Source organism: Eriocheir sinensis, chromosome 48 (genome assembly GCF_024679095.1).
Source record: "Eriocheir sinensis breed Jianghai 21 chromosome 48, ASM2467909v1, whole genome shotgun sequence".
NCBI classification, from domain to species: domain Eukaryota; kingdom Metazoa; phylum Arthropoda; class Malacostraca; order Decapoda; family Varunidae; genus Eriocheir; species Eriocheir sinensis.
This window is the reverse complement of record NC_066556.1, coordinates 1,515,200-1,542,239: the sequence shown is the minus strand read 5'-3', so window position 1 is coordinate 1,542,239 and position 27,040 is coordinate 1,515,200. Positions and strand designations below refer to the sequence as shown.

At 45.4% G+C, this 27,040-nt stretch overlaps 3 protein-coding genes across 12 annotated transcripts in view; 1 reads left to right on the top strand and 2 right to left on the bottom strand.

Moving 5' to 3' along the window:
• The window catches only part of LOC126981393 (protein slit-like), a gene marked incomplete at its 5' end in the record, with an annotated part of 119,182 nt that extends 116,547 nt beyond the window's left edge, over positions 1-2,635 (top strand). Inside the window, 2 exons of the mRNA XM_050832411.1 lie at positions 133-249; positions 785-2,635. Of these exons, the coding sequence (XP_050688368.1) occupies positions 133-249; positions 785-1,017 (350 nt within the window). The remainder of the gene's footprint in view (positions 1-132; positions 250-784) is intronic.
• A 2,885-nt stretch (positions 2,636-5,520) lies between these two features.
• LOC126981460 (carbohydrate sulfotransferase 11-like) lies at positions 5,521-15,689 on the bottom strand. Of its 2 annotated transcripts, none has more exons than XM_050832519.1 (7): positions 15,644-15,689; positions 10,028-10,140; positions 8,684-8,955; positions 8,062-8,232; positions 7,649-7,833; positions 7,054-7,333; positions 5,521-6,407 (listed from the first exon to the last, which is right to left on the bottom strand). In XM_050832519.1, the coding sequence occupies exons 3-7, from the start codon at positions 8,930-8,932 to the stop codon at positions 6,186-6,188; spliced, it is 1,107 nt and encodes a 368-aa protein (XP_050688476.1). In that variant the 5' UTR covers positions 8,933-8,955; positions 10,028-10,140; positions 15,644-15,689; the 3' UTR covers positions 5,521-6,185. The 2 variants fall into 2 exon arrangements, with proteins under 2 accessions (XP_050688476.1, XP_050688477.1); XM_050832520.1 differs by having other exon boundaries at positions 8,062-8,229; positions 15,644-15,687.
• A 410-nt stretch (positions 15,690-16,099) lies between these two features.
• The window catches only part of LOC126981458 (guanine nucleotide exchange factor DBS-like), an 80,613-nt gene continuing 69,672 nt past the window's right edge, over positions 16,100-27,040 (bottom strand). For all 9 annotated transcript variants that reach the window (XM_050832511.1, XM_050832514.1, XM_050832513.1 and 6 more), the window contains 8 exons: positions 26,660-26,845; positions 25,622-25,813; positions 24,336-24,461; positions 23,788-23,985; positions 22,952-23,226; positions 22,511-22,769; positions 21,572-21,828; positions 16,100-20,733 (listed from right to left, as the gene is read on the bottom strand). In XM_050832511.1, coding sequence (XP_050688468.1) covers positions 20,682-20,733; positions 21,572-21,828; positions 22,511-22,769; positions 22,952-23,226; positions 23,788-23,985; positions 24,336-24,461; positions 25,622-25,813; positions 26,660-26,845 — 1,545 coding nt within the window. In that variant the 3' untranslated portion in view covers positions 16,100-20,681. The remainder of the gene's footprint in view (positions 20,734-21,571; positions 21,829-22,510; positions 22,770-22,951; positions 23,227-23,787; positions 23,986-24,335; positions 24,462-25,621; positions 25,814-26,659; positions 26,846-27,040) is intronic.

Below are 27,040 nucleotides of genomic sequence, written 5' to 3'. Positions count from 1 at the left end.
TTTCTTAAATAAAAAAAAAGATTAAGAAAACAGAGCAAGAGGGCATCCCTTATCACTTAAATAAGATGAGTTATGGGTAGACTTGAAAATTCTCTGCTTGAATGTATGGGTAATTGAATATCCTCTTTACAGATAACAGTGCTTGCGCAAACAACAGGTGTGAAAATGGCAGGTGCCGTCCAAAGCGCCGGAGTGGTGGCTACAGGTGTCGCTGCAAGAGGGGGTGGAGTGGCAGGTTTTGTAATCAAGGTAAATGTGACGGGATGTTCGTTCACTGTAAAAGAATATCACGACTGCAGTAGTCACGCAGCTCTCATGGTTTTCTGTGCATCCCTCTATGAAGTACTACATTGACGAGAAAAGTTTTGATAATTTTGTAGTTTACATTATTTGTGCTGTGAGTTATCACACCAAGTTATATTTTTCCTTATTGTAGTTGGAGTATTAGTACGGTGCCTCATTAAGGAGAGCAGAGATCATATTTTTAAGCTGGGAGATCAAATTGTTTTTGCCTCATTTTGAGAAGCATCATTTTTGTGTATATGTATATGGCAGCTTTCAAGTTTTAGTCACAACTCTACAGTATTTATTATAAATACTCTCACCAGCTTTATTCACTAACTCAAGATATGCTCTGCCTTTATTACATTTTTATGAAGGTTTAACCACCACAGTGACTAAAGAATGGATTGCCAGAAACGCAACCTGCACCACGGCTAGCAGATTTTAGTTTGTGTAGATCAAACATTAAGGGAAACTAAACTATAACCCCTCCTTCCCTCAGCACCCTCGTGTCGCAGGGAGAAGGAGAAGGCATATGTCTATGACTATGGCTGCCGCTCCCGCCGCCCCATCAAGCAGTACACCTGTAACGGCACTTGCGGGAAGGACTGCTGCCAGCCAAAGCGGTACCACATGAAGCGAGTGGCCATGATTTGCAATGACGGGACTAAGTACATGAAAGACGTGGATATTGTGAGGAAGTGTTGGTGCTCACGTGACTGTGAGGGAATGTAAATCTGAAGACTGCCAGTGTTGAGCAGTTGGGAGCCCCAACGTATATTAACAAGAACTTCATTCACAATGAATTCCTCATTGGGAAAGAAGTCAAATGTACAGTTCAACTAATGTGTCTTCAAGAGATCTGAGAGAAGGATAATGCAGCTTTCTTGAAGGAGTTATTCGTGTGACAGAATACTATTTCCAAGTTGTGATTATTTCACAAAGAAAACAGGAAATATTTATTCAGAAGTTTGTAGTACGGTTTACAGTACTTACATGTGAAGCTATTATAGACTGAATAAATTATTTGACTAGAAGTACCTATATGAGATGTGAACTATAATATGTAAAATAGGTTGGCAGTAATTGTCTCTTTGGTAGTGTTAACTTACTGAACTATAAGCTTTATATACGTGCAGTGAATATATCTTTGTAAATAGTTATATTAATACTAAATGCAGTGAGGCATAGATTAATAGATAAGATTTTTATAATATATATATATATATATATATATATATATATATATATATATATATATATATATATATATATATATATATATATATATATATATATATATATATATATATATACACACGCACACACACACACACACACACACACACACACACACACACACACACACACACGATTGTGACCATATTAATTTGGAGCTGAAGTGCTGTTTTAAATGTTTGCTGCATTAGTGTGGGGAACTTCTCTGTTTTCCTCTGTTGGTACAGAGCAAGAGCACAAATTGAGTCACAATGGCTAGTGTAATAATTGTCTGGAATTTCGTATAACTCATAACAGTCTTGATGAGAACATTAAGTGGAAATGAAGTGAGAAGACGAGTGTTTGGCTTTAATGGGAGGCGGAGGTGGACAGTGTGATGCCTCCTGCACGGCGTGGCCTGAGGCACAGGGATGAGCGTGAACAGAGGAGGTATTATACAGTTAAGTTTTCACAGTAGGTACTATTACTGCTAATCATTATGATGTGGAGTAAGTGGATATAATTGAAAACTGTTATGATGAAGAAAGTGGCCAACACTATATCACACCATGACTTTCATGTGACTGTTTTTGTAACTAAAATGATAAAAATCCCCCTGCAGAATTCATATGGTCGCAAGCTTTACAGGAAACAGTCTGTATGTACCTCAAAACTGCATTGTGTTATTTCCTGCAGGTAAACTTAGTCATTGTATTGATTGTTTTCTGTAATCAAACAATAATTACAGAATGTATATCAGTCATGTATGGCTGCAGAAGTACATAGGTTACCATTCCACAGTAATTGTGAGGTACTGTGCCATTAATTTATCGGCTTTTTAACCATCTAGTTGATGTGTTTATGGAGATCTAACATTAGTGCCCGGTCAGTGTTCGGGAGTGGGCGGGACTTCAGTGTCTGAAAAGTATCCTCCTTGTGAATAAAGTTGGATAGTCTTACCCATAGCATCCTTGGTCTTAACATGGAAGGCATTCATGATCATCTCTGCCTCAAGATGTTTCCCTTCATTTGAAGGTGTCCTGAACACAAAAAGTTGGATGCTTTAAACCATAAAAATTTCAGTAACTTATCACTACGTATATTATTTTTATTTAATAAAAGTTATAAAAATTCAGAGGAAGCCAATTTACCATAGAGTATTTGATGATTTACTGGATTTTTTGTCACTAAGGAAACCTGTCATGTTCAGTTGGGAATAGTGATTTCCCAGCCACCAGTGTAAGTGTACTGCGTAGCTCTTGCTTTTTTGTGTGTGAAGGGGGAGGGTATAGGCTGGCCCCAGTGATGTAACCTTAGTTAAGGGAAATATAGGAAGATATGCGTATGGGAATGAGTGAAGAAACATTAAAGCAGGCTATAGAAAGAAAAGTATTGAAATATATGGGGCATAGAGTGTAAGGGACTACATGGTACTTCACTCCCTTTTAGTCTTAATGATGGAAAGTTTAACAGGATGTGAAGAAATTGGGGAATCTTTGAGCTGAGGGCACAGGGGTAGTAAATAGTGAGCAGAAATGAGTAGGCCTATTTCCTGTGAATAAAAAACAAAGAAACAGACGATCATAAGTAGACAGAAGTCATTATATAAGAGGAATACTTAGGAGATAACTTTTAACAAGCTAAGGTTAATGATATCTGCTGATGACCGAAGTACATCTCTATATCATTTTGTCACCATTCCTCTCATGACACGACACTACTTTTGATTATAATAAAAAATGAAGGTTTATCAACTATACAATTAGATAAGTACCAAACTGTGCGGCCGAACCGAGGCTTTGAACCGAAGCAGCGAACCGAACCACGAGTCGAACCAAGCCACATCACGGAGGCAGAAGGAGACATGGCGGCGGAGAGGGAGTACTTGCTGCAGGCTGTCCCGCCGGCAAAGTAAATTTTTCTTGGTTTTCCTCGTATAATGGTAGTTCTACTCTTCCTCTTCCGCTGTGGGAGTGATCAAAGGTGAGTCTGACGTGGTTTTGATGTCGGCATAGCGGAAGGTTGTTGAGGTATTGATGTGTGATTGTCTTTGTCCAATTCAAGGCCAGTTTTCATTAGTTCACCGTAATGGCGATTCTGGGCTGGGATATATTATTACGTTTTTCTTTACTTTCATCGTGTTTTAGAGCTTTCCTTCGTAACAGATCTGATCTCGTCTCCTCATCGTTGTCTTTACTTTCCATATATACACAGTTTCCCCTTTCTAATACCTCTGATGCTTGGATACATTATTACGTTTTTCTTTACTTTCATTGTATTTTCGAGCTTTCCTTCGTAACAGTTCTGATCTCGTCTCCTCATCGTTTTCTTTACTTTCCATATATACATCAGTTTCCCCTTTGTCTGATCTCGTCTCCTCATCGTTTTCTTTACTTTCCATATATACTTCAGTTTCTCCTTTGTAATAAGTCTGATGCTGGGATACATTATTACGTTTTTCTCTGCTTTCATTGTATTTTAGAGCTTTCCTTCGTAACAGTTCTGATCTCGTCTCCTCATCGTTGTATTTACTTTCCATATATACCTCAGTTTCCCCTTTGTCTGATCTCGTCTCCTCATCGTTTTCTTTACTTTCCATATATACTTCAGTTTCCCCTTTGTAATAATTCTGATGCTGGGATACATTATTACGTTTTTCTTTACTTTCATCGTGTTTTAGAGCTTTCCTCCGTAACAGTGCTATCTCGTCTCCTCACCGTCGTCTTTACTTTCCATATATACTTCAGTTTCCCCTTTGTAATAATTCTGATGCTGAGATACATTATTACGTTTTTCTTTACTTTCATCGTGTTTTCGTTTTCGTAACAGCTATATACTTCAGTTTCTCCTTTGTAACAATTATTTCCCTTACTTGTCAGTGGTTTACGCTTCTAAGATCAATTACTTGTCTGAATTCTCATTGAAAGATCAGTTACTTATTCCTTTTATGACTGTTCCTTTTGCTTCTTACTAAACTCCCTAATATGAGTGGCACAACCTTACTCCTTGGGATACTTAATTACACTGAGGACTGGGGAGTATTAAGTCATGCGTATCCCATCACTGTTGCAGATTAGGCAGGTATTTCCCAGACGTAGAAGGGGATAGCTATAGGTTACCATTGGAAGAGTGTTGAGCAATTATTTGGGGAAAGTTACATTGTTCGTTGAGTTTTGTGTTTGTGGTCAGAGGACTCGCTGCAAAAGGGTTAACCAATGAACCTAACCTAACCTAACCTAAGAGTGTTGAGCAATTATTTGGGGGAAGTTACATTGTTCGTTGAGTTTTGTGTTTTTGGTCAGAGGACTCGCTGCAAAAGGGTTAACCAATGAACCTAACCTAACCTAAGAGTGTTGAGCAATTATTTGGGGAAAGTTACATTGTTCGTTGAGTTTTGTGTTTGTGGTCAGAGGACTCGCTGCAAAAGGGTTAACCAATGAACCTAACCTAACCTAACCTAACCTAAGAGTGTTGAGCAATTATTTGGGGGAAGTTACATTGTTCGTTGAGTTTTGTGTTTTTGGTCAGAGGACTCGCTGCAAAAGGGTTAACCAATGAACCTAACCTAACCTAACCTAACCTAAGAGTGTTGAGCAATTATTTGGGGGAAGTTACATTGTTCGTTGAGTTTTGTGTTTGTGGTCAGAGGACTCGCTGCAAAAGGGTTAACCAATGAACCTAACCTAACCTAACCTAAGAGTGTTGAGCAATTATTTGGGGAAAGTTACATTGTTCGTTGAGTTTTGTTTGTGGTCAGAGGACTCGCTGCAAAAGGGTTAACCAATGAACCTAACCTAACCTAACCTAAGAGTGTTGAGCAATTATTTGGGGGAAGTTACATTGTTCGTTGAGTTTTGTGTTTATGGTCAGAGGACTCGCTGCAAAAGGGTTTACCAATGATTTTGCTGACCAGGAAAGATCACACTTACCGGCTTCATGATTACCAGCAATTTCACCTATGGAAGGAACATTGTTAGTTTAGGGGCATTGACCTTCTGTAGGAAAAGAAGCAATGACTTGTTAGACCTTGCCATTGTTTTATTTTTATTGTATTATAGCATTTCTCTTTTCTTGTGACTATGCCATTTTTGCTTGAATTGAGTAGACAACAAGTGTAGAGGAAAATGCAAACACTTCTTATTTACAGTGGTGGTGCTGAGAAACGGGAACATCCTTATAAGGCCTCGATTCCAAATTCAAAGGGTTTTCAAATACAGGTACACTGGGCATGGCTTTATAGGATGCTCTTAAAGCTTTCTTCATAGTATACTTGTTAAGGAGTGCAGGGCTCCTCCTCCAGCAGGCTAGAGGATTGTTTGGTGCAGCAGTGAAACAGAAGTGACTTAAATTATTATTTTTTGATACCTCTACGTACGTACCTCATCTCCATGCCTCAGCCCCTCATCCTCCCCTTATGGCTATGGTCGCCCTACATGGTCTTGACAGTATATATATTTGTGTAGAAATTGATCTCATGTAAATGTCTGTCCTCTCCCAAGACTTTGATAATCATATTTGAGTTAGGAATAAATTATAAATCAAACAATCAGGAATAAATTAACCCACTCGGAAAGTGCTGTAAAGATGACTATAAACTTAGCCACAAAAATATCATTGAAAATATTTGACATTCTTTGACTACAGATGCCAGTCAGCACAAGCACTTCACCGCTATCCCGTCTTCTTCATGCGAAGTCCTCATCGTTATAGGAGTAGCCAAACATCAGGAAATCATACTTATAGGCTTCAAACACTTGCTGCCTTTCACTTCGGCTCAGTGTTGCAAAGAAAGACTTGGTAAGGGAGGAGGTGGAGTTGCCCGAGGCTGCGTTTTGCTTGGTCGGTTCGGGTAAGGGTTGGCCCAGCAGGTGGCTCAGGTATGCCTCGTCCTCATCCTTCGTCTCCATCTGTGAGGACGTCAGAGAATTTCAGTGATTCATGTGTGTGCTGAAGATGAGTGAGTCAGTCAGTCCCTCACTCATGCAAGTTATTACCAATATTACTGACAGGCATGATTTATATTTTGCTCCATTACTCAGTGTAAACCTGAAAACTAAGCACATAGTTTGAGATAATAAAAACATGGCCATCATTGGGCTTTTTTTGCCGATATTTGTTTCGGGTCATAAAACAGCAGAATAAATATGCCTGGCAGACCTATCCAAACTTATTTTTCTTGCCAGAACACAATACCCTCGTATTATTTAGCTATTGGAGAAACATGGCAATGTCATGAAGCGTTGAAAAGGTTGTTCGTCTCGGTGCCTGAATCCGTCAAATTTAGGTTTAAATTTATTGAAGCTCTTTAGACTGGAAAATCTGGCCCGGCCATATACAGCCAACTCTGTTATATTTGAATGGTCTCATTACCCGTTAAGGCAGGAAAATAAATTAATTAAAACACACATCTTCCCACCCTTACGAGACCACTTTACTGCACGGGAAGTTCTCCCAGAAGTATAGTTATAAATTCCTTGTTTAGCCAGTAAAAGGCTTTCCCCTTCAACATTGGGACTTGAAACGTATCCTTCCAGCACTCCTATTGAGGCTTACCTTGGCTATAACATCATACTTAATGTTGCAGGGCGCGCAGCGGTCATGGTGCGGCTGCCAGTGCACGTCTATCATCTGGAGGCAGCTCGGCCTGGCCCGCCCCAGGCACCGCAGCACCTCGTCGCTGGCGAACAAGGCGAACTCCCGGAAGGTTGGTATCGAGCCGTCCAGCACAGTCCCGTTGTTCACTCCTTTCCGATATTTTCGTATCATATCGGGCCAAAGGTATGTCTTGTAATTTTCGTCTCCCTGAATTTTGTTTCTGTATGCAGATACGAGCCTGCCAGGGGAAAGGGCAAAGTTACAAAATGCAAACTATTTTAGATGTTTCATGTGATAGAGGTAATTAACTACATTTTAGGATAAAAGTGAGGGGGGAAATATAAATCATATTCTACAATTTGTTTACCGTGTTCAGCATAATGCAAAACTGATTGAGTTTAATACATAGTTCCAATAAGAAATATTTTGAAAGTGGGGAGGGAAGGCGTAGGCCATAACTGGCTCAGCCACAGTGCCGCCCCCTCGCAGTGACAGCACGCACGCTGGGCATGTCAGTGTCGGGTCAGGGAACAGCTGGGAAGCACTGAGTCACCTGTCAAAAGGGTGTCTGGCCACAGTGAAGGCAACGGCCGAGCGCCTCAGCTGCTCCATCATCTTGCTTTGCTCCACCATCGGGAAGATACGGTCAGCCACTTTGTGTATGTTGTTGATGGAGGTGTTGGTGAGGCTGATGCCCGCCCAGGTCAGCAGTCTCGACAACCAGCTGGTGGTGCCCGCCTGTAACACACACACACACACACACACACACACACACACACACACACACCGTTACTATAGTTTTTGTAAAGTATATCAAGATCTACAGCTGGTATAAACCATTCTTAACAAAAACGATATAGCATCCACTCATTAAACGTTTGAGGAGTCGTCGCCAGCCGCCTTTGAAATTTCGTTACGGAGGTGATGATACAGTAAAGTAATTAATACGAGAAACAGCGTCCTTACCTTGGCGTTCCTGCAGTAGATGATGTGATGGGTCGGGTCCACGGTCAGGCTTTTGTAGACGCCGTAGATATCAAACCTCATGAGGTCTCTCGGGTGCTTCCTGCAGACCTCGGCCACCCGCGCCAGGCGTCCGCGCACAACGGTCTCCCAGCCCTCCCGCGGGTGGCTCTGCTGACGAAAGGTTGAGACAAACTACTTAGATCTTGGGTTGAGGAAACATGAAGGTGACCCAGCTGCTACATACTGAGACCGGCCATGATAAGAGAAAAACGTTTTAAGTACGAAATTAAATTATTGAGACCATGAGACAAAAAATAAAAAATAAAACTGCCAAAACTTCGCATAATTATTGAAACTGGTCATGAAAAAGAGAAAAAAAAGAATGATGTAGCATAATATCAATACGTCAGGGCCATGGAAAGAAGAAAAGACTTGTAAAACATTCAAATCTGTGTGTGTGTGTGTGTGTGTGTGTGTGTGTGTGAGTGTGTGTGTGTGTGTGTGTGTGTGTGTGTGTGTGTGTGTGTGTGTGTGTGTGTGTGTGAGAGTGTGTGTGTGTGTGTGTGTGTGTGTGTGTGTGTGTGTGTGTGTGTGTGTGTGTGTGTCCGGGGAGGGACCAAACCTGAGCTGTGGTGTTCGCGGAGTCGTGTGTTGGGTCATTTTTAGGCGGGCGTGCCGTGGGGTTCCCCTGGGTGGGTGCGGGCTGGGGTGTGGAGGCGCGTGGGTCACCTCCGAGGGCGTGGCGGTGAGTAGGCGTGTCCGTGGCGGCGGACTGGAGGGGCGGAGGCAGCAGCTGGTGTTGGATGCCGCTGCCGTACCAGATCACCGCCACCGCCATGGCCATGCACGCCAGCAGCCGTGCCGTGCTCATCACCACCTCCAGTCCACCATCACCTGGACAATGCGTAGGTAATTAGATTCAATCCGAAGCTCTCTAAGATTACGGCGCCATATGATCATTGCAGTTGCGGCGCCATGAATTTTACAGTCCAGTCAATCAAACCCTCGATAGTTAAGAGTAATCATATGTTTTCAGTCATTACATCACCATCAGTCAGGGAACCATTAAATATGAGGTTTAATTGACTGAAAATAAACTAACAAGTCCTATTGCTAATGCTATTCGTCAAGGGAATATTCCGGCCAGAAAGTAGCACAGATGTTCGTGATAATTTCTCATATTAACAAGTGTTCCAGGCATCGGCTTCATCCTTAATCATCGCGGCATGTAAAAAGTTTTCGTCTATTTATCTTTCATTATGTAAACTATATTGCTGCCGAGGAAACAAAGTATAGATTTTAAGGAAACAACATGAACAAAACCTTCCATACCCTGGCGCGCTGCTGAGATCTTCAGCCACTTAAATTTATGGGACGAAGGTATCACAAAAAAAAAGCGTAGATGTTAAGTGAGGCAGAAAAAAGAAAAAAAACACGCCTGCCTGGTTTTTAGTACTGTGAACACGTATGAAATAATGCTGGATAAATATAATCTCACTGAAAAGGGCCTCGGGCAGTTTTGGAGATTAACCCCTGCGTTTATTCCAAATATAACTTAAATGAATGACGCATATAGTATACGAAATAAAAGGTAATTAAGTCACGCCACAAGCATTTCTAACATATAAAATCAAATAAAATGAACAGACCGTAGCCTCGGATTAAGGGTCTACTCCTTCGCGGGTATATACGTTTATCAAAGCTGCCCCTAAGATGCGATTTTTTTTCAGCAGCTATAAGTTATACCCTCAAGTTAACCCTTATCTATAAGAAGCAATTTACCTTATACTTACAGCGTATGCCCCCAACTTTAAGCAGCTTTAGCGTATGCCCCCGACTTCATCCTTACCTATAAGATGCAGTTTACTTTGTGGCTATAGCGTATGCCCCCAACTATAGCCTTACCTAAATAAGATGCGATTTGTGTTAAGTGTACGATGTGCTGTCCGTCACGTCATGCACTCACCTGCTCGCCCTCCTATCAGTCAACATCACACGCTCCCCGCGCCGCTGCAGGTGTCCCGGGGCCGCGCATCTGCCTCACAGGTGATCACGCCCGAGACTCACTGCGGAGGAAGCCTTGAAGGGAACAGGTTTTATAAGAGGAGGACTTTCACTTCGTGCCGCGCGTCGCTGCCTGACGTAAAACTCCCGTTATTTTTACGGATACGTTTATTGTAATGTGTCTCCGCCGTGTAGTAAATGGTAAAGGGTGAATGTTTTGTGAGGTACATATTATTTTGATAATATGACGCCCCTCAAGATAATATGCCGCCCCCCTCCCCGCTCCGCTGCCGGATGGACACACACACACACACACACACACACACACACACACACACACACACACACACACACACACACACAGCTTTCACTCTAACTTTCATTCCTGGAGGCGGTCATCTACGTCACGATGGGTAGTCTTCAACCCAGCCCTGACCCAGTGGTGAATGGGTACCGGGGTGCCAGTCGGCGGGGGTTGTGTCCAGCCTCCCTGGGGGGTGGGGGGGGTGAGCCGTGGTTGAGATCAGTCACTTGTAAGTTGTAAGCTCCAAACTCATTCGGGACTAGCGATAGTGAGTTCAGAGCCTGATCACGCCACACACACACACACACACACACACACACACACACACACACACACACACGGAGCTCCGTAGAGCAGTGGTTTGCACTCTTGTCTTACAACCGAGAGTTTCCGGATTCCATTCCGGGCGGAGCGGAGATGGATGGGTAGTCTCCTTTAATCCCTGTCCACCAAGGCCTTTGGCATTGTTGCCCACTGTTCACCCAGCAGTGAATGGTGCCGGGTGTCAGTCAGGGGTTATGTCCCGCCTCCCTGGTGTGTGGGTGGGTGTGGTGTGAGGTTTCAGCCGTACCCAGAGATCTGTCATTTGTGAGCTCCTTGCTCCAGCCATAGCTGGTGATCGCGAATCTATCGCGTGGTCAGACCATGATGAATTTACACACACACACACACACACACACACACACACACACACACACACACACACACACACACACACACACACACACACACACACACACACACACACACACACACACACACACACACTCTAGGGATGTCTGCCTCCCGGGTGTGTGGGTGCACGTGGTACGAGGCTCCAACCGTTCCCAGAGCCCCGGTCACCTGTGAGCATGTTCATTATGGGAGGGCACTGTACTGGCTGGCGATCGCGAGTTCAGTGCGTAATCAGACGATCTCTCTCTCTCTCTCTCTCTCTCTCTCTCTCTCTCTCTCTCTCTCTCTCTCTCTCTCTCTCTCTCCTTTTTCTTTCTTTCTTTATTTTTACATCTTACATATTGTAAATGAGTACATATATGTCGATGAGCGGGCAACGGCCCGCCGCTGGGGGGAGTGTCAGGGCCACCCTGGTGGCTGGTCGGGTCACATCACACACCCTACTCCCTACAGGGGGGAGTATAGCGGTGTGCGGTCAGCGTGGAGGAGGGGCGGTCTGCACCACCTCCAGGAGTCGCGGTAGTGTCGTCTGAGCCCGCCGGAGTCTCAGTCTCTCTCTCTCTCTCTCTCTCTCTCTCTCTCTCTCTCTCTCTCTCTCTCTCTCTCTCTCTCTCTCTCTCTCTCTCAAAAGTTAGTGAGCACGGCACATTATTGCTGCTGCATTTGCATTAAATAAAAGGGGTGCAAGAAGACCCCTTCCCGATTACGTTTTCGGGTTTACTGACGAGTCCCGGGAATTTAGTCGCCAGCTCTCGACCACACCTCAGCCGAGCTCTTAGTATAGCAAGTTTTTTTAGTAACTAGAGTAAGGCAGCCTGTAACGCACCCTCGGGCTTGCCTTCACTGGCCTATAGTGCCCCTGGGGCGGGTCTCTCGCCGACCATCTTTTCCTATACTTTCGGGACCGCTCATCTCTCGTGTTGGCTCCTCCTGTAATCGAGACATTATAGATGGGAGGAGACAACACGAGAGATGAACGGTCCCGAAACCAGAGGTACATACAGATGGTCGCTGATGTGGAGAAGGGATGGTGTATGGCGTATAGTGGTCAGTAACTTCTCTACGTAAACACTAGCTCACTACCTCTACCACACCCTGAGCCTCACTATACGCCATCCCTTCTCTCCGTCCGACCATCCGTTCCTATGCTTTCGTGACCGCGCATCTGTCGTGGTCTCTCCCCCACCTATTAACTAGTATTTTGTCTGTGCGTAAACACTCGCTTCCTCTTCCAGTTCCCGAGGCTCACCACGACAACACCGGGTAAGATGCTCCACTACTTCCCCTGTTTAATCTTCTGTGTTATCATGTGACCGTGCCTGGGTGAACAGCGAACACCTTCCCTCTGTCCCAAGGTCCACTACTTCCCCTGTTTAATCTTGGGTGTTTATCACGTGACCGTGCCTGGGTGAACAGCGAACACCTTCCCTCTGTCCCAAGGTCCACTACTTCCCCTGTTTAATCTTCTGTGTTTATCACGTGACCGTGCTTGGGTGAACAGCGATTACAGGTCAGGTCAGGGCAGACTTCGTTATTAAGCCGTCGGTCAGCTCGTGTAGCGTCGGCATCATCCTGTCACCTCCGCGTCCCGCTCTTCTGGCTGGCGGTAGTGACCGATCCGCCCGCAGGTTCCAGCCCTCATCTGCTGAGTGGTAGTTGTTGACGAAAAGTGGTTAAAGCAATATTTTACTATTATTTTTTATCATCTAATTTGTAGTAGTAGTAGTGGTGGTGGTAGTAGTGGTGGTAGTAGTAGGAGGCCGAGTGGTCAACGTGCGGGCGTGGTGAGCCCATGGACCACTGACCGCTGACAGTTTTCAACACACACACACACACACACACACACACGTCAAACTGCTCATTTCGTTATTGTGAAGCTTTTGTGACGGGCGTATGACCGTGTTGGTTATATAAAAATTATATAAAATTCTATATGAAAGTTTTATAACACTAAAATGATATGCCTTTCCATAAAATTTTCCTCCATAATATATATGTGTGTGTGTGTGTGTGTGTGTGTGTGTGTGTGTGTGTGTGTGTGTGTGTGTGTGTGTTTGTTTGTTTGTTTGTTTCAGGACCTGATGAGGGGTGTTTGAAGTTCCGTAAGCCCTTGAATGCTCTCCACGCGTCTGTTCCGATCACCGGCGAGGAATTTGCTGCGGGGGGCGCGCCTCCAGGCTCACTTCCGCGTGCAGCAGGGAGTCAGGGCGTGCACCTGTCCAAATTGTTACCTGCACCCCCCCCACCCCCCACGTCACGCAATGCCTTGTCACTTTGAAATAGCACTTGTTCCATCATAGCAGCCGTTATGCACGATTATATATATATATATATATATATATATATATATATATATATATATATATATATATATATATATATATATATATATATATATATATATATATATATACACACACACACATTCAGGCGTCAATCTCCACCTCCCCTGCCACTCCAAAACAAAATATAAAATTATTAGCAATATTAAAAACTAGAATTAGGTAAAAAACACTATATACAGAGTCCCTGTCCCTTTGTCCCCTGTGAAATGCGTTGTAATCTCGTTGCAATAAATGAGCTAAATACTGCACTGTGGCCTTTGATTTTTCCCAGCTACCAACAGCCTGGGTGGACGGCTGTCTTGGGTGGGAGGGAGCTGATGGAAAGCATTGCATGGGGAGGGAATCGTACAGCTATTCAAAGGTAGGTTCTGTCTTGCAATGGAGGTATGACTCAAATGGAAACAAGCTTATTTGTGAGAATAGGGTCAGAGGCTCACTTAGTAAACTGGTAAAATGAATATATACTTTTATCGAGAGAGAGTCTCATCCTCCTTAAACTACCCCTGTAAATGCCCAAATCGCCTACGAAAGACTTAAGAAACAGACCTAATAAAAATATTAATAAAAGTACCGAACTTCCTGAAAAAAATAACATACATGTATAGCAAAAGGTGTAGGAATGCATGAGGGGATGAAGGATTCCAGGAAACTTAGAAAAGAAGGGTGAGGCGTGAGGGGGTGGGGGTGACTGATGAATCTGAGGCTGCAAAGATCCGTGCGTATGAAGGTCAAACTAGAGTGAAAAAGAGTGTTAGCGCCTCCATCAGGGGAGTGACGGCGAAGATAAACATGTACGTCCGCCGCCCCTCACGTGGAAGGGTAGCCACAGGTAACAGATCTGGCTGTCTACCTGCCTACCCACCAACACACTGCGGTAAACATCCAAAATTACGCCCGCCGTGCCGCCGATATCCTGTAACAACAACCAACAGCGCAGTGCGAAGCGTGTCAATCATAAAAAATGGTAAATCTTAGGAATAGCGGCTCCTAGCGGGTGTGCGTTTAGGGCAAGGTGTGGTGATAATTACAACATTTCTAGCACGTACGACGGGGTTTTGACAAGTGGACAGCCGTGTTTATGTCACTAGGGTGTATTTTTTTCCGCGCGGGCTCTTCTCTTTCTTCACCCCGGAGCTCGCAGTCTCATCGCCCATCGACTTGGAGGAAATCGTGAGGCCAGCGTGGAAAAATACACCCTTGTGACATAAACACGCCTGTCCGCTTGTCAAAACCCCGTCGTAAGTGCTAGAAATATTGTAATTACCACCACGCCGTGCCCTAAACGCGCACCCGCTATTCCTAAGATTTACCTAAAAAATCTTACCTAATCTAACCTGGCCTCAACTAACGACTAAATCTAATCTAACCTTACCTGACCTATGTTTATGTTCCACTGTCAAACTCCGATAAAAGAAAGTGAATCCCTCAATTTACTTCCACAGAGCATACTTTAAAATATCAAGGTTACACAAACGAGTGATTTGCGACAGTAAGCATTACGGCAGCGTGTTGTATATGTGCACGAAGTTTAATGATGAGATTTTCTATTCTCCTTTTCTATTACTCTCCCGGTCCCACACGTCCTCTGGGTGTATCGAAACACACGAGAAATTAATCACAACAAGGAGAGGGTATTCCCCGGCTGCCTGGGATTGAACCCGCGACCAACGTTACGGGAGAGCCACTCCTTACCGAGTCGGCCAAAGAGGTACCCCGCTCGCCAAATGGGTTATGGGAGGCTCCCCTATCAGGCCTAGTCGCCGCACTACAGAAGTACTTCATCTAGCACAAAGGTGTCCGCAGAGACGGGCGTACATACTTCTGAAATAATGCACACACCTCACCTAACTACCCGAGCGTACCTACTTATCCACTCCTTAAATATTATCACCTTTTTCCGTACTCACTAACCTCCCTCTGTACCTATGCATTAACCTATACCTACTACGTTCTACCTTCCCCAAGCCGCAAATAGACAAATACGCTGACACGTTACGCATCTCGCTGAGCCATGACGCAGCACACCTGGCAGGACCCCGCGCTGGTTCCTCAGACGAGTGTCGGGGAGACGAGCAGCGCCACACACACACACACACACACACACACACAGGATGTCCCCGCGCAGAACACTAAATGGTTTGACACAAATACTTAAGTCACGAGCCAATAAGCCTGACACGAATATGTATAGCCAAGCCAATAAGCCACGAGGGTAATGCGTGATCTGCTCCAGTCACAAAGGACGTAAACACACCTCAGGAAGCTGTTAGCGGGGAGCACCTGCAGCGACCCGCCCCTGGGAGTGGACGAGAGGAACTGACGCCGCGGCGCCGGTTCACTCGATTCAAAGCAGACCGAAGCGCTCGAACCGTTCGGAATGCGAATAATAATAACACTTGCTCATTTCAGTAGGAGCAAAGTAGTCTTCAGTTGTAGTGTGTGTGTGTGTGTGTGTGTGTGTATTTACCTATTTGTATCTACCTATTTGTAGTCTACAGGGCCCAAGCTAAGCTCTAATAGTCCCGTCTCCATATCTAATTGTGTGTGTGTGTGTGTGTGTGTGTGTGTGTGTGTGTGTCAGTCTATATGAATACATGACACGCATACTCTCTTACCTGTGGATCCATTTTCCTTTTCTTTTCTTTTTTTCATTCCAACAAGTCATACGGCCGTTTCCTTTCGCCCGCTGGAGGTTAAAGAAACACAAAGATAAACTTCTGAATTTTCATATATTACATCAGTATTTAGTGTTTCGGAAGATTACAGGTTATGTATGCATTGAGTAACATCAATGGAGACGGTGGGGTTATCGGTAATACTTTCAGAGGCATTTCCAAAGGCTAAAAAGGAAATAAATAGAGTGTGGGGGAAAAATGTCTTTGATCCACGATGATGAATGAAGATGACGCTAAATGATGACGTAACGCGACGGAATGACGTAACCATGACGTGAGCGACGCCCCGAAGCCACGCCCACCCACACCTGCTGGACACACACACACACACACACACACACACACACACACACATGACTAGGATCACCAATTCATGTCTTATCCACGAGCACGTAACGATAATAAAAAAGCGACGTCAGAACCATCGGCCATCACACCCTCGGACAAAGTATCTATAATTCATGAGTTCCGAGGTCCCGCGCGCACACACTTGTATTCTCCAGCCAGTGTAACAAATTCGGTCAGAAAGACTTAAGTTAAACAGTCACAACAAAATTTCGCTTACATAAGGATAAATAAAAAAAAATGTCCAGCTAGGAAAGGGGTTTTAAAAGAGGGCAACCCAAGCCAGTCCTTTGCCTTGAGAATCATGTGAAGGTAATAATAATAATGATAGTATAATATGATAGTAATTAAAAACCATGCCTTCATATGTATAGTGTATGTGTATATAATATGAAATACGTACATACATGTATATATATTTCTTAGTGTATATGTATATGGGTAGCGGTGGAGGAAGTTGAGAGTAGCCTGAGTGACAGGAATGCGACGCGAGGGTTAAGTTGGCGTCCACACAAGTGTCTCGCGGCTCGTGTTCTGTGCTCGAGGGAGTGAGTCCTCCACGCCCCGGGGGACGCCAGGCGGCTCACTGGTACTGCCCCCGCCTACCCGCTCCAGACGGGCGCGAGACGGACGGCCCACGCACACCTGCTTGCCTGAAGTGTAGAGGTGATACCTGTACACCTGCTCCAGCCGGGTGTAGACAGGGTTAACTCCACACACCTGCTCGGGATCAGTGTGGGAAGGAGAGCCCCTACACACCTGCTCCAGCCAGGTGTGGAGGGGTCATCCCGGCACACACGTCAGGCCACCTCAGCCAGGTGGAGGGTTACCCTACACTTCCCTCAGCCAGGCGTGGGTTGGGCCGCCCACCACACACCTGCCCGGGCTGGTGAGGAGCTCCTGGACACACTCTTTGCCAATTAAATGCTATGACTGCAGACTATACAATTCCCTCTTACTGTATTGAAATGATTAAAAATGCATCCTTAATTATCTGTTATTCTTATGAGTAAAATGTATATATTTGTTGTATGTACATATACAGTATATGTACATATATACACAAAACTGTAACTGTTTCTTAATTATAAATATAACACTTCCTATGCCAATCCCATGTACATCTCCAGACAATTAATGGACAAATTAAGATTACTTTTTATCAACCATAAAAATGTAAAGAAATATTGCTGCCGATACACGGACCTTCCAGGGCAGTACTTGGCGGGGAAAGGTGGCGCAAGTATTTACAATAATGGGGAAAGGAGGAAAGGACAGGAGGAAGGAGGAGGTGAGGGGGGCAGGTGTTCACGCAGCACAGCGTTCCTGGCGCAGGCCGAGGGCTGTGCTGGGAGGTGCCTGCCCTGCGGGAGTCACGGATCAGTCAGAGATGCAGCGGCGAGGGAAAGACAGCACAGGGCCGAGCCGTGCTGGACAGGGAACCTACTTGTCCTGGGGTGGGAGAGACCCGCTGGGGGCCACACTGTACACCTTAGAAATAGGAACACCCACTGGCTAGTAGTACATGCATGGCTATACAAGCACCATTCAACACTTTGAAAACTGGAACACCATTACAGAATGCTACGACACATCGTCATTGTACAAAAAAGGAGTCAGTAAGTCACTTTGGAGATTGTAGTGCGGGGCGGAGGTCTGGCCCTGACCGGCCCCGCCCACCACCCGCCCTGAGCTGAGCCGGGCCGCCTGGCCGCCTGGGCTCTGCAGGGTTCAGGGTCGATCCTCTCCACTCAGCCTCAACTTGTCTATGCAGTTGTACAAAACTTGCAGTGTATATAAGGCCATGATCGGTTGCCAAGTCCTACTGTGCCAGGGACGGAGGAGTGAAGGGAGCACGCCCCCAAAGCCTCGCCGCTGGCCTTCCCAAGAGAACTGGCTGCCATAGGTGCTGGTGCTGCTATCTCTCTGCTGCTAATTTATCACAAAATTGCACTATGGCTTCTTCTCTGCTTTGTCAATTTTGTACTGCCCACACACACCTGTGACCTTCTGGGAGTCAACTACCTACTGTGTATTTGGTCTTGTGGATCTGTTGAGTTGCTTTGTGTTGAGTGGCTTGTGCCGCAGCAGCCGCTGAGCTGCAGAAAAAACTCTGAGCTTCACCGTGGTTAACTATTGTTACTGTAAGTACATTACAATTTTAGTTATTTACTGTATAAAGCATATATAAGGAGTGAAAAATGTATTAATCATCAAAATTCAAAAGCTATAATAGGTAGTTTTGCTTATTGTATGCACTCACTTTGGTTGTGTTGATACATGTTTCATTACTGCCAGGGAACAAAGCAGCAACAAAGTGACAACGTGCTTGCCTGATCACACAAGACTCAACAATCCCCTGCAGTGGGTCCAGACAGGCTTGCAAGTGTCGTGCCTTGCTGTTTCTGATAGTCACCTCCTCAGCCTGTCTCAGCTCATAATGGAAGTGCCCTCAGTAATATGCCTGCCTTCCCCCCTCCTCCTCTGTCAACCAAGCCCGGGCTTCTCCATTATGAGTACTAGGTGTAATGGCAGCTTAGTTTGACGCATCAGTACCGCCAGACGCCATCAGCCTGGCCATGCTTCCCACGAGACAGAGTGACAGAGTGCTGAGGTCCTGCCGGTGTGTTGGGTGGGTGGGAAGAGCCCTCAATTCACAGTTTTAACACACTATGTCAAGAACAGCATTTGCAGGCATTTGTTTTACCTTTACCTTATTCCTTAGCTAATCTCCCTTCATAAAAACACACAATGACTGCACCATCCAGCCACACTCGCACACGTTACTCTTAACCTTGAGACAAACACTATAAGTCGCTGGCCCCGGGGCAACACAGGGACACACCTCTACTTCTATGCTACATCTACCTGTACTGAGGCACATGATCACGGGTGGCTGCCCTAAGGGGGTCCACAGGAGAGGGAAACATGCTAACTGAGGGTTACATGGGGAAGGGAGCATCGTCAGGCAGAACAGGGAGCTAGGGTGAGGGGGACTGTGAGCAAGTGGTAAAGTTAACACACACTTGATTCAATTATGGAAATGTATGAAAACATGATGTGGGGAAAGACTCTAGAAATGTTAAGTGTTCTTTTCATCCTTAAGCTGAGAAGGTGTACAGTCATGAGAGAAAAGTCTATGTAGGAAAACATAACTGCTTCTCTCAGCCCGGCCACTGAGGCAGCAAAGAGCAGCCTAAAGCACAAGTCCAAAGCTGGAGTCGAGAAGAAATGCAAAGGTTGAACATGATAGTTAAGTGCCTTAGAGTCTACAAAGTGCCGGTTAATGATCCCGGCGAGTTGGAAATGCTTGGTTACAGTTCCGAGTGCTCTCTCCAGCCACCACCCAGGAGGCACTCAGCTTATATGCACCCACAACCAGAGAAAAGGAAGGAAGGTACTCAGAACAACAAAGGCGGTAAGGGAGAGTAAGGAACGCCACGGGTACTCTCCGTGTCTCAGCACTGGGGTGAGAGGAGGACCCAGATTGGCCTTGAAGGTGTGGGAGAGGAGCGCTATATAGTTATATGTGACATTAACAACTGGCTAATTGAGAGACTTATGAGAATGGAAGTCCACAAATTTGTATGTGTCCTGGCTATCACTTAGATCATAGCGGGCAAGAAGGAAACTGAAACCTCTGCTTGCTAGATCATACTACCACCCACGTATGCTCTAATGTTTGTGCTTTTTGGCAGCCTCTGAGAATGACAGGGCAACGAAGGATTGGTTTGGCGTGACTGCATCCGTCAGCTTGCTCCGGCCACTCAAAACTCCTCACGGCAGCTTGATGCAAGGAGGGGCGAGGTTCACGGTGAGTACATGGGCTGCATCAGTGAGGTTCTGGGGCTCGAAAAGCTTACGGCTGACTCGACTTATGAACCAAGTTGAGCCAGAACACCTGAGGCTGGAACATGTCAGCTGGCCCTCTACACAGCACGTTCTGAGGGAGTTGGTGATGGCGTGGTGGTGGTGGTGGTGATGTCTGCTGTTTTTGTGCAAGTCTCTAGTATATAAGTCAACAAGGATCCAGCACAGTCTAGGTTCTCCCCAGCCATTTGTAACAGCTATAAATGTCCAGGAATTGGAGTCCTGCTCACCTGTACCCCAGAAATCTTAGATCAGCTGACGGATATACATAAAAAACTGTCATAAGTAACATGAACCAGAAATGAACTGTACATCAACAAGTCTGGTGTGATGTGTAGGCTTGAGGGGACTGTCCACCACCAGCAGGTCTGAGCACACTGTATTGCCCTTGGTCTTGCCCGTTTACATGATGTTGATCTCCTCAGACTTGGCGGAGAGCGAGGCGACCGAGGTCCTGAAATGCATAAGGAGAAATAACTTTGTGCTTTGTGGCCAGAATATTCTTTGGTGTCTTAACCCCTTGACTGTGGATTTCCTACAAGAAGACATCACCAAGCTACAGGAATGGAACAAAAAGTGGCTGCTACAATTCAATGACGAAAAATGTAAAGTCCTGCATCTTGGGAGGGAATATCCAGCATACCAGTACCACATGGGAAACACTACACTATCCACCACAGAGGCAGAGAAAGACCTGGGAGTATATGTTACCAGGCTACCAGTGAAAGCCAAATTCGTGCCAATCACAGTGGACGGGTTAAAGGCCATTGAATTAAACTATATGTCAGGGACTTGCACAATTAATTCACTTGTTTCTACTACACAGTGAACGCCTTCTACTGAGTGAAAAAAATGTGTTTCACGACAACTATGTTTATATACGCTTATCTAAACAATCATGCATCACGCCTTTAATGGAAATATAGGTTTGTAGCACCCCTAAAAAAAATCATTTATAAATATTCCATGATAGCTCCATGTATCTATTTAGTGTCTCTCTATAGAAATACACAAACAACACCCCCCACCCCCCCCACTGAGTGACAGAGGTGCCATTGGAAAGGCTGAACTTGGCCCCACAACACTGAGGAAGAGGAGGAAGTCAGCTGTCTTGTGCATTTTCCGCCCTGCCAAGCCTTTCCCCACCCCTGCCCGCCCATGCCAGCCCCCCATCCGCCCCAGCGACCCCTGCCATTATTACTGTTTTTTTGTGTTTTTTTGCCCTTGAGCTGCTTCCTTTATTGTAAAAAATAAAATAAATAAATAGACAAATAAATAATAAAACGCTGTACCTGGAGGTGGCGTGCTTGAGGCCGGAGGTGGACTCTTGGCTGCTCACGGAGGGGGAGGACCGGCTGCCCTTCTTGAGTACCCGCTCCAGGTAGGCAGCCGGCGCCCAGCCCTCGTAGGGTGTGCCACTAACACGCACGTACCACCAGCCGGCGCAGCCCACCTTGATGAGGTCCACATAGTCCCCTTCCCTCAGGCTGACCTCAGAGCTGCCCATGGCGTTGTAGTCTGCCAGGACCAGGAAGCGTGAGGACGTGTACTGTGGGAACAACAAAGACACGTCATTTGGTTGTCTTTTGAACACACTGGTCGGTATTATAAGACATTTTCGCTTTTCATATCAGGTATTTCTAAAGGTCACAGAGGGGTCAGTCAGGTTCTAATGAGTGTTTCTTTAGGTTCAGGGTACAGAATAAGGATCAAACTTCCACCAGGGCCATAAAACTAATCCTGGAAATGCTCAAAACTCCTACGAAAGCTTTCTCAAATATGTGAACTTGGGTGACGAAATGTTTAGCAATACGGCCCACTGTCTTCTTAACCCCTTGACTGCGGCTTTCCTACCAGAAGGCATCACCAAGCAACAGGAATGGAACAACAAGTGGCTGCTACAATTCAATGAAGAAAAACGTAAAGTCCTGCACCTTGGGAGGAGATATCCAGCATACCAATACCACATGGGAAACACTCTGCTATCCACCACAGAGTCAGAGAAAGACCTAGGAGTATATGTTACCAGGCTACCAGAAAAGCCAAATCTGTGCCAATCACAGTGGACGGGTTAACTGCGATATTTGTAGATGTTGCAAATGAGCCAAAGCACTCTCTATGCACAGGGAGAGTACGACGTCAGATTAAACAAGAACTAAAAGTGAACGACCTTCCTGATGAGGCCTAAAAAATATATCTGGGCCAATACAAACCAAACACCCGACACTCACCTCCGTGCCCTCCGAGAACGTCTCTTGGTCTTCCTCTTCGTCCGAGGCGGAGTAATCGGAGGACCAGCTCTCCTCCTCCTCCTCCGGGGCATCCCCAAGCGTGCCCTCGGAGGACCTCATGCTGCGGGTGGAACGCCGGCTGCCCTCCCTCATGCCCTCGCCACTCTGCCGCCCCTCGGAGCTGCTGGAGCTGATGGATCCGCCACTGCCACTCATGCCGTTGCCCGCCATGTCCCAGGAGGCGGTCTGGCGCAGGGCTCTGGTGGCACACACAGGCCAGTTAGGTTGGTGAGACTTCAGTTAACACAATTACACCACCAACTGATGACCAAGACTTGTATGGTAATTCTTATCATAACATTATACTCTTACTACAATATTAAAAGAACATCTACAGGTGTATATGATGACTCCCCTGGAAAGAGAGGGAGGATGACAGACCTGTGCTGTGTGGTGGGTGACAGGGGCGGGATCCTGATGCCGTTGAGGCTGGCACCTTTCTGGATCCTGGAGGAATACTGCTTGATGTTCTCCCCCTTCAGGTACTCAAACTGGTCCAGCAACACCCGCTTGATCTCCTTCACCCACGTCTCCTTCACCTCCGCTGAGGGCGCCAGGATGGTGTGTACCTCCTGCCGTCCCTGCAGCCACACCTCAAACTTGCGGATGTCGCCCTTGTTGCCGCGCACACTCTCCGTCAGGCCGATCTGGGACATCTGCAGAACAACGAGGCACATGAGTGAATTTGTATTGTTCTTCATTTTAACTTCAACATCCAAAAGTTACAAAATACAAATCTTCATAATAAGTTGGATTTAGCAAGACAAACATTAAGACAGTAGCAGCGACGGGCCAAATTTGTGGCTTTACCGTGTAGCAGCGACGGGCCAAATTTGTGGCTTTACCGTGTAGCAGTGACGGGCCAAATTTGTGGCTTTCCAAATTTGTGGCTTTACTGTAGCAGCGACAAATTTGTGGCTTTACCGTGTAGCAGTGACGGGCCAAATTTGTGGCTTTACCGTGTAGCAGCGACGGGCCAAATTTGTGGCTTTACCGTGTAGCAGTGACGGGCCAAATTTGTGCCACGATATAAACCCCCCAAAAAAGATGATACATAATCTGATCACAAATGCTTTGATATATATTATGAAATGGTTTGTGTGAGGGGTGATTTTTTCTCATTTTTCTCGCTTAGAGGGACCATTAAGAAACATGATCCCCACTGCTACCGGGTTAATCATTTGAATATCGAGGTTGAGAAAACTTGAAGAACAAACCTTGAGGGCACTCTTGAAGTGGTAAGTAGCACGGTCGGTGTCCTTTCCAGCCCGTTTGGTGAAAAGCAGCACTTTCTCGTAAAGGAAGAGATGCCGCTGTGCAGGCTTGAGTCGCAGCTCCCTGAGGCCCCTTTTGCCCTCGTTCCACACACTGAAGGGGCCCTGCATCAGTAGCTTCCCGAGGTCTGCTAAGTTACCCTGTGGAAAAGAAATCCCGGATGAGAACACAACCAAACCACCAAGATCTCCACCACACGTTAACCCCCTGACTGTGGATTTCCTACAAGAAGACATCACCAAGCTACAGGAGTGGAACAAAAAGTGGCTGCTACAATTCAATGATGAAAAATGTAAAGTCCAGCACACCAATACCACATGGGAAACACTCCACTATCCACCACAGAGGCAGAGAAAGACCTGGGAGTGTATGTTACCAGGCTACCAGTGAAAGCCAAATCCGTGCCAATCGCAGCGGACAGATTAACACTGCTACAAAGAACAGAAATAAAAGTCCTAATTCACAAGTCCCCACACGAAGCAGCACTCACCGGGAAGCCCACGATGGCCACCTGGTGCATGGAGTCATTGAGGCACTTCAGCACCGTGAGCATTGTGTCCACGGCCTCCTGCAGCTCCCGGCGGCCCTGGCTCCCCTCGACACACTTCAGTAGGTCCTGCAAGAAGAGTGACGTGTCAGGAGCAAAGCAAAATGCAACACTCCGGAACCTGCATCAGTCTTTGTCGTCCTCTCAATGCAAGGCTGATTCATCTTTGTCATACACAGTGAGGGTTGAAAATGAGAAGCTGTGTGTTACCGAGATGAAAAATAATGAAATAATAATCAGAACAATGAGAAGACAGATAGATGAAGAGGTAAATACGCTGAGATGAAAGGAATGAAATGAAAAACAATGAAATAAAGTGAGCAATGAGAAGAGGGAAAGAGATAAATATACAGAGATGAAAACAATGAAATGAAAAACAATGAAATAAAGTGAGCAATGAGAAGAGGGAAAGAGATAAATAACGGAGATGAAAACAATGAAATAAAAAACAATGAAATAAAGTGAGCAATGAGAAGAGGGAAAGAGATAAATATACAGAGATGAAAACAATGAAATAAAGTGAGCAATGAGAAGAGGGAAAGAGATAAATATACAGAGATGAAAACAATGAAATAAAAAACAATGAAATAAAGTGAACAATGAGAAGAGGGAAAGAGATAAATAACAGAGATGAAAATAATGAAATAAAAAACAATGAGAAGAGGGAAAGAGATAAATATACAGAGATGAAACCATGATGTGAGAATGCTTAGATATTTGATGGCAATGAGATGGCAAGATGGAATTTCAAATGAAGAAGGGGTGAGGAGAAGTGGTCTGGAGAGCCTGGAGGAACTGCTAAGTAAGACCAGATTAAGGTGGTTTGGACATGTTAGAAGAAGAGGAGAAGAACACATCCTGAGACATGCACTGAACTTTGAGGCAGAGGGCAGAAGACCACCAGGAAGGCCAAGGAAGATGTGGAGAAAGGTGGTGGAGGAAGATATGAGGATTTTGAACATCACGGAAGAAGTGGCTATGGACCGGCAACAGTGGAGGAGGCTCATATCCCGTCCAACCCCACCATAGGGAATAAATGGACGTTAAATAATGATGATGATGATGATGATGAAACCAATAATATGATCTGAAAAGTACAAAGACAGACAGACAGGGAAATATATATACAGACAGACCAAGATCGAAGAGAACAAAGACACATACCTACATATTTCCACTGACAATTTTCACCATACAAGGAAATTCTAGCTGCTCCGGGATCCACTGACCTTGAGGAGCAGCTGGTACTTGGTGATGCGCTGGACCGGCTTGAGGAGGTAGGCACCGAGGGGCAGCTTGTGGTGTAGGCGTCGCTGGCACTCCTTGAAGAATGGGTTTGTGTCCCCAACTTGGCGCCGCAGCTCCTCGCTCTGGGGCTTGTTCTGGCAGTACAGCGAGTAGAGTCGATGGAAGGTGTCTTTCTGCAACGCAATGAGAGGACGTGAGAGCAGGTGGAGGAATGTGATTTTCTGTAATACAACAAAGGAAACGGAAAGAGAATTTTAGTTCCGTCATTCCATTTTCCCAAACTTTTTCTCATTTTCTGCTTTCCTGTAAACTGAGCTATAGACAAACCATTTCACACAGTCCGTTTGGGCACTCGATTCCGTGGGTCCTTTCCTCCCCTCTGCTCTCCCACACAGTCCCATCACCTATTCTTCCCTCTCATGTGTCACCTATAGCTAACACGTGAGAGGAAGGGATAGGTGATGGGACTGTGTGGTAGAGCAGAGGGAAGGAAAGGACCCGTGGAATTAAACACCCAAACGGATTATTTGAAATGGTTTGACTATAGTAATGATGCTTACACTCCTTTATCCTGTATCAACCTTGGCTTACTACTCTATATGTCATGCATTTTCTTACATTCCCTGATCCAATGCTCCCAAAACTGAAGTTGTAATATACATTTATGATCCCTCCTCTGTAATCCATATTGATTAGGTGCTTTTCGTCCCTCTGAAACACAAATCACATTCACAGTTTGGTCCTGTGATGCACGGATTTTGGGTGAGAGTTAGCCTATGCATAGTTCTTTGACAAGTAGCCCCCACATTATGAGTGAATTATATCCCTGAAAAAAAATACAATTGCTAAGTAAATTTTTGTCGTGTGAGCCCATCGTGACGGGTTAAATGGGCGAAGAAAAATCAGAGGGGCTTAATGGCTTATAATGTGGGGGTTACCTGTCCCTATTTTCTCTATAAGTGCTTAGCAGACTATTTTCCCCTTGAGCTGCTTCCTTCACTGTAAAAAGTCACGCGTACCCTCTGGACGAAGCAGAGGCCGATCAGCTCCGGGGTGTTGATGCAGTTCTCAAGGTCCCTCAGGAAGACGTCATTGTGGAAACGGAAGATCTCCTCCATGTTGCCGAAGAGAAGGTCACTCTTGCCGTACAGGTTAATAGGGATCAACGGCTGCATCTCGGGGTTCAGCATCTCGTCCTTGTAGCCCTGGAAATACACACACGCACACACACACATGAGTTGGTTTTGAAGTGAAGGAATGAGTTTTTGTTAATCAGTTAGTTAGTGTTTAAGTTCGATTTCTAAGTGGATGTTCAATGCAATAAACTCTCCTTTGGTTGTCAGCCGAGAGATAATGAAATAAATTAGAATGAACAGAAAGCGATGGTCTAAGAGGATGTA

Coding starts and splice junctions, on each gene's coding strand:
- LOC126981460 (XM_050832519.1), bottom strand. CDS start 8,932: ATGAGCACGGCACGGCTGCTGGCGTGCATGGCCATGGCGGTGGCGGTG. Junction 8,233..8,683: donor CCGCGAACACCACAGCTCAG/GTTTGGTCCCTC, acceptor ACCTTTCGTCAG/CAGAGCCACCCGCGGGAGGG. Junction 6,408..7,053: donor AGTATGATGTTATAGCCAAG/GTAAGCCTCAAT, acceptor ACGTCCTCACAG/ATGGAGACGAAGGATGAGGA.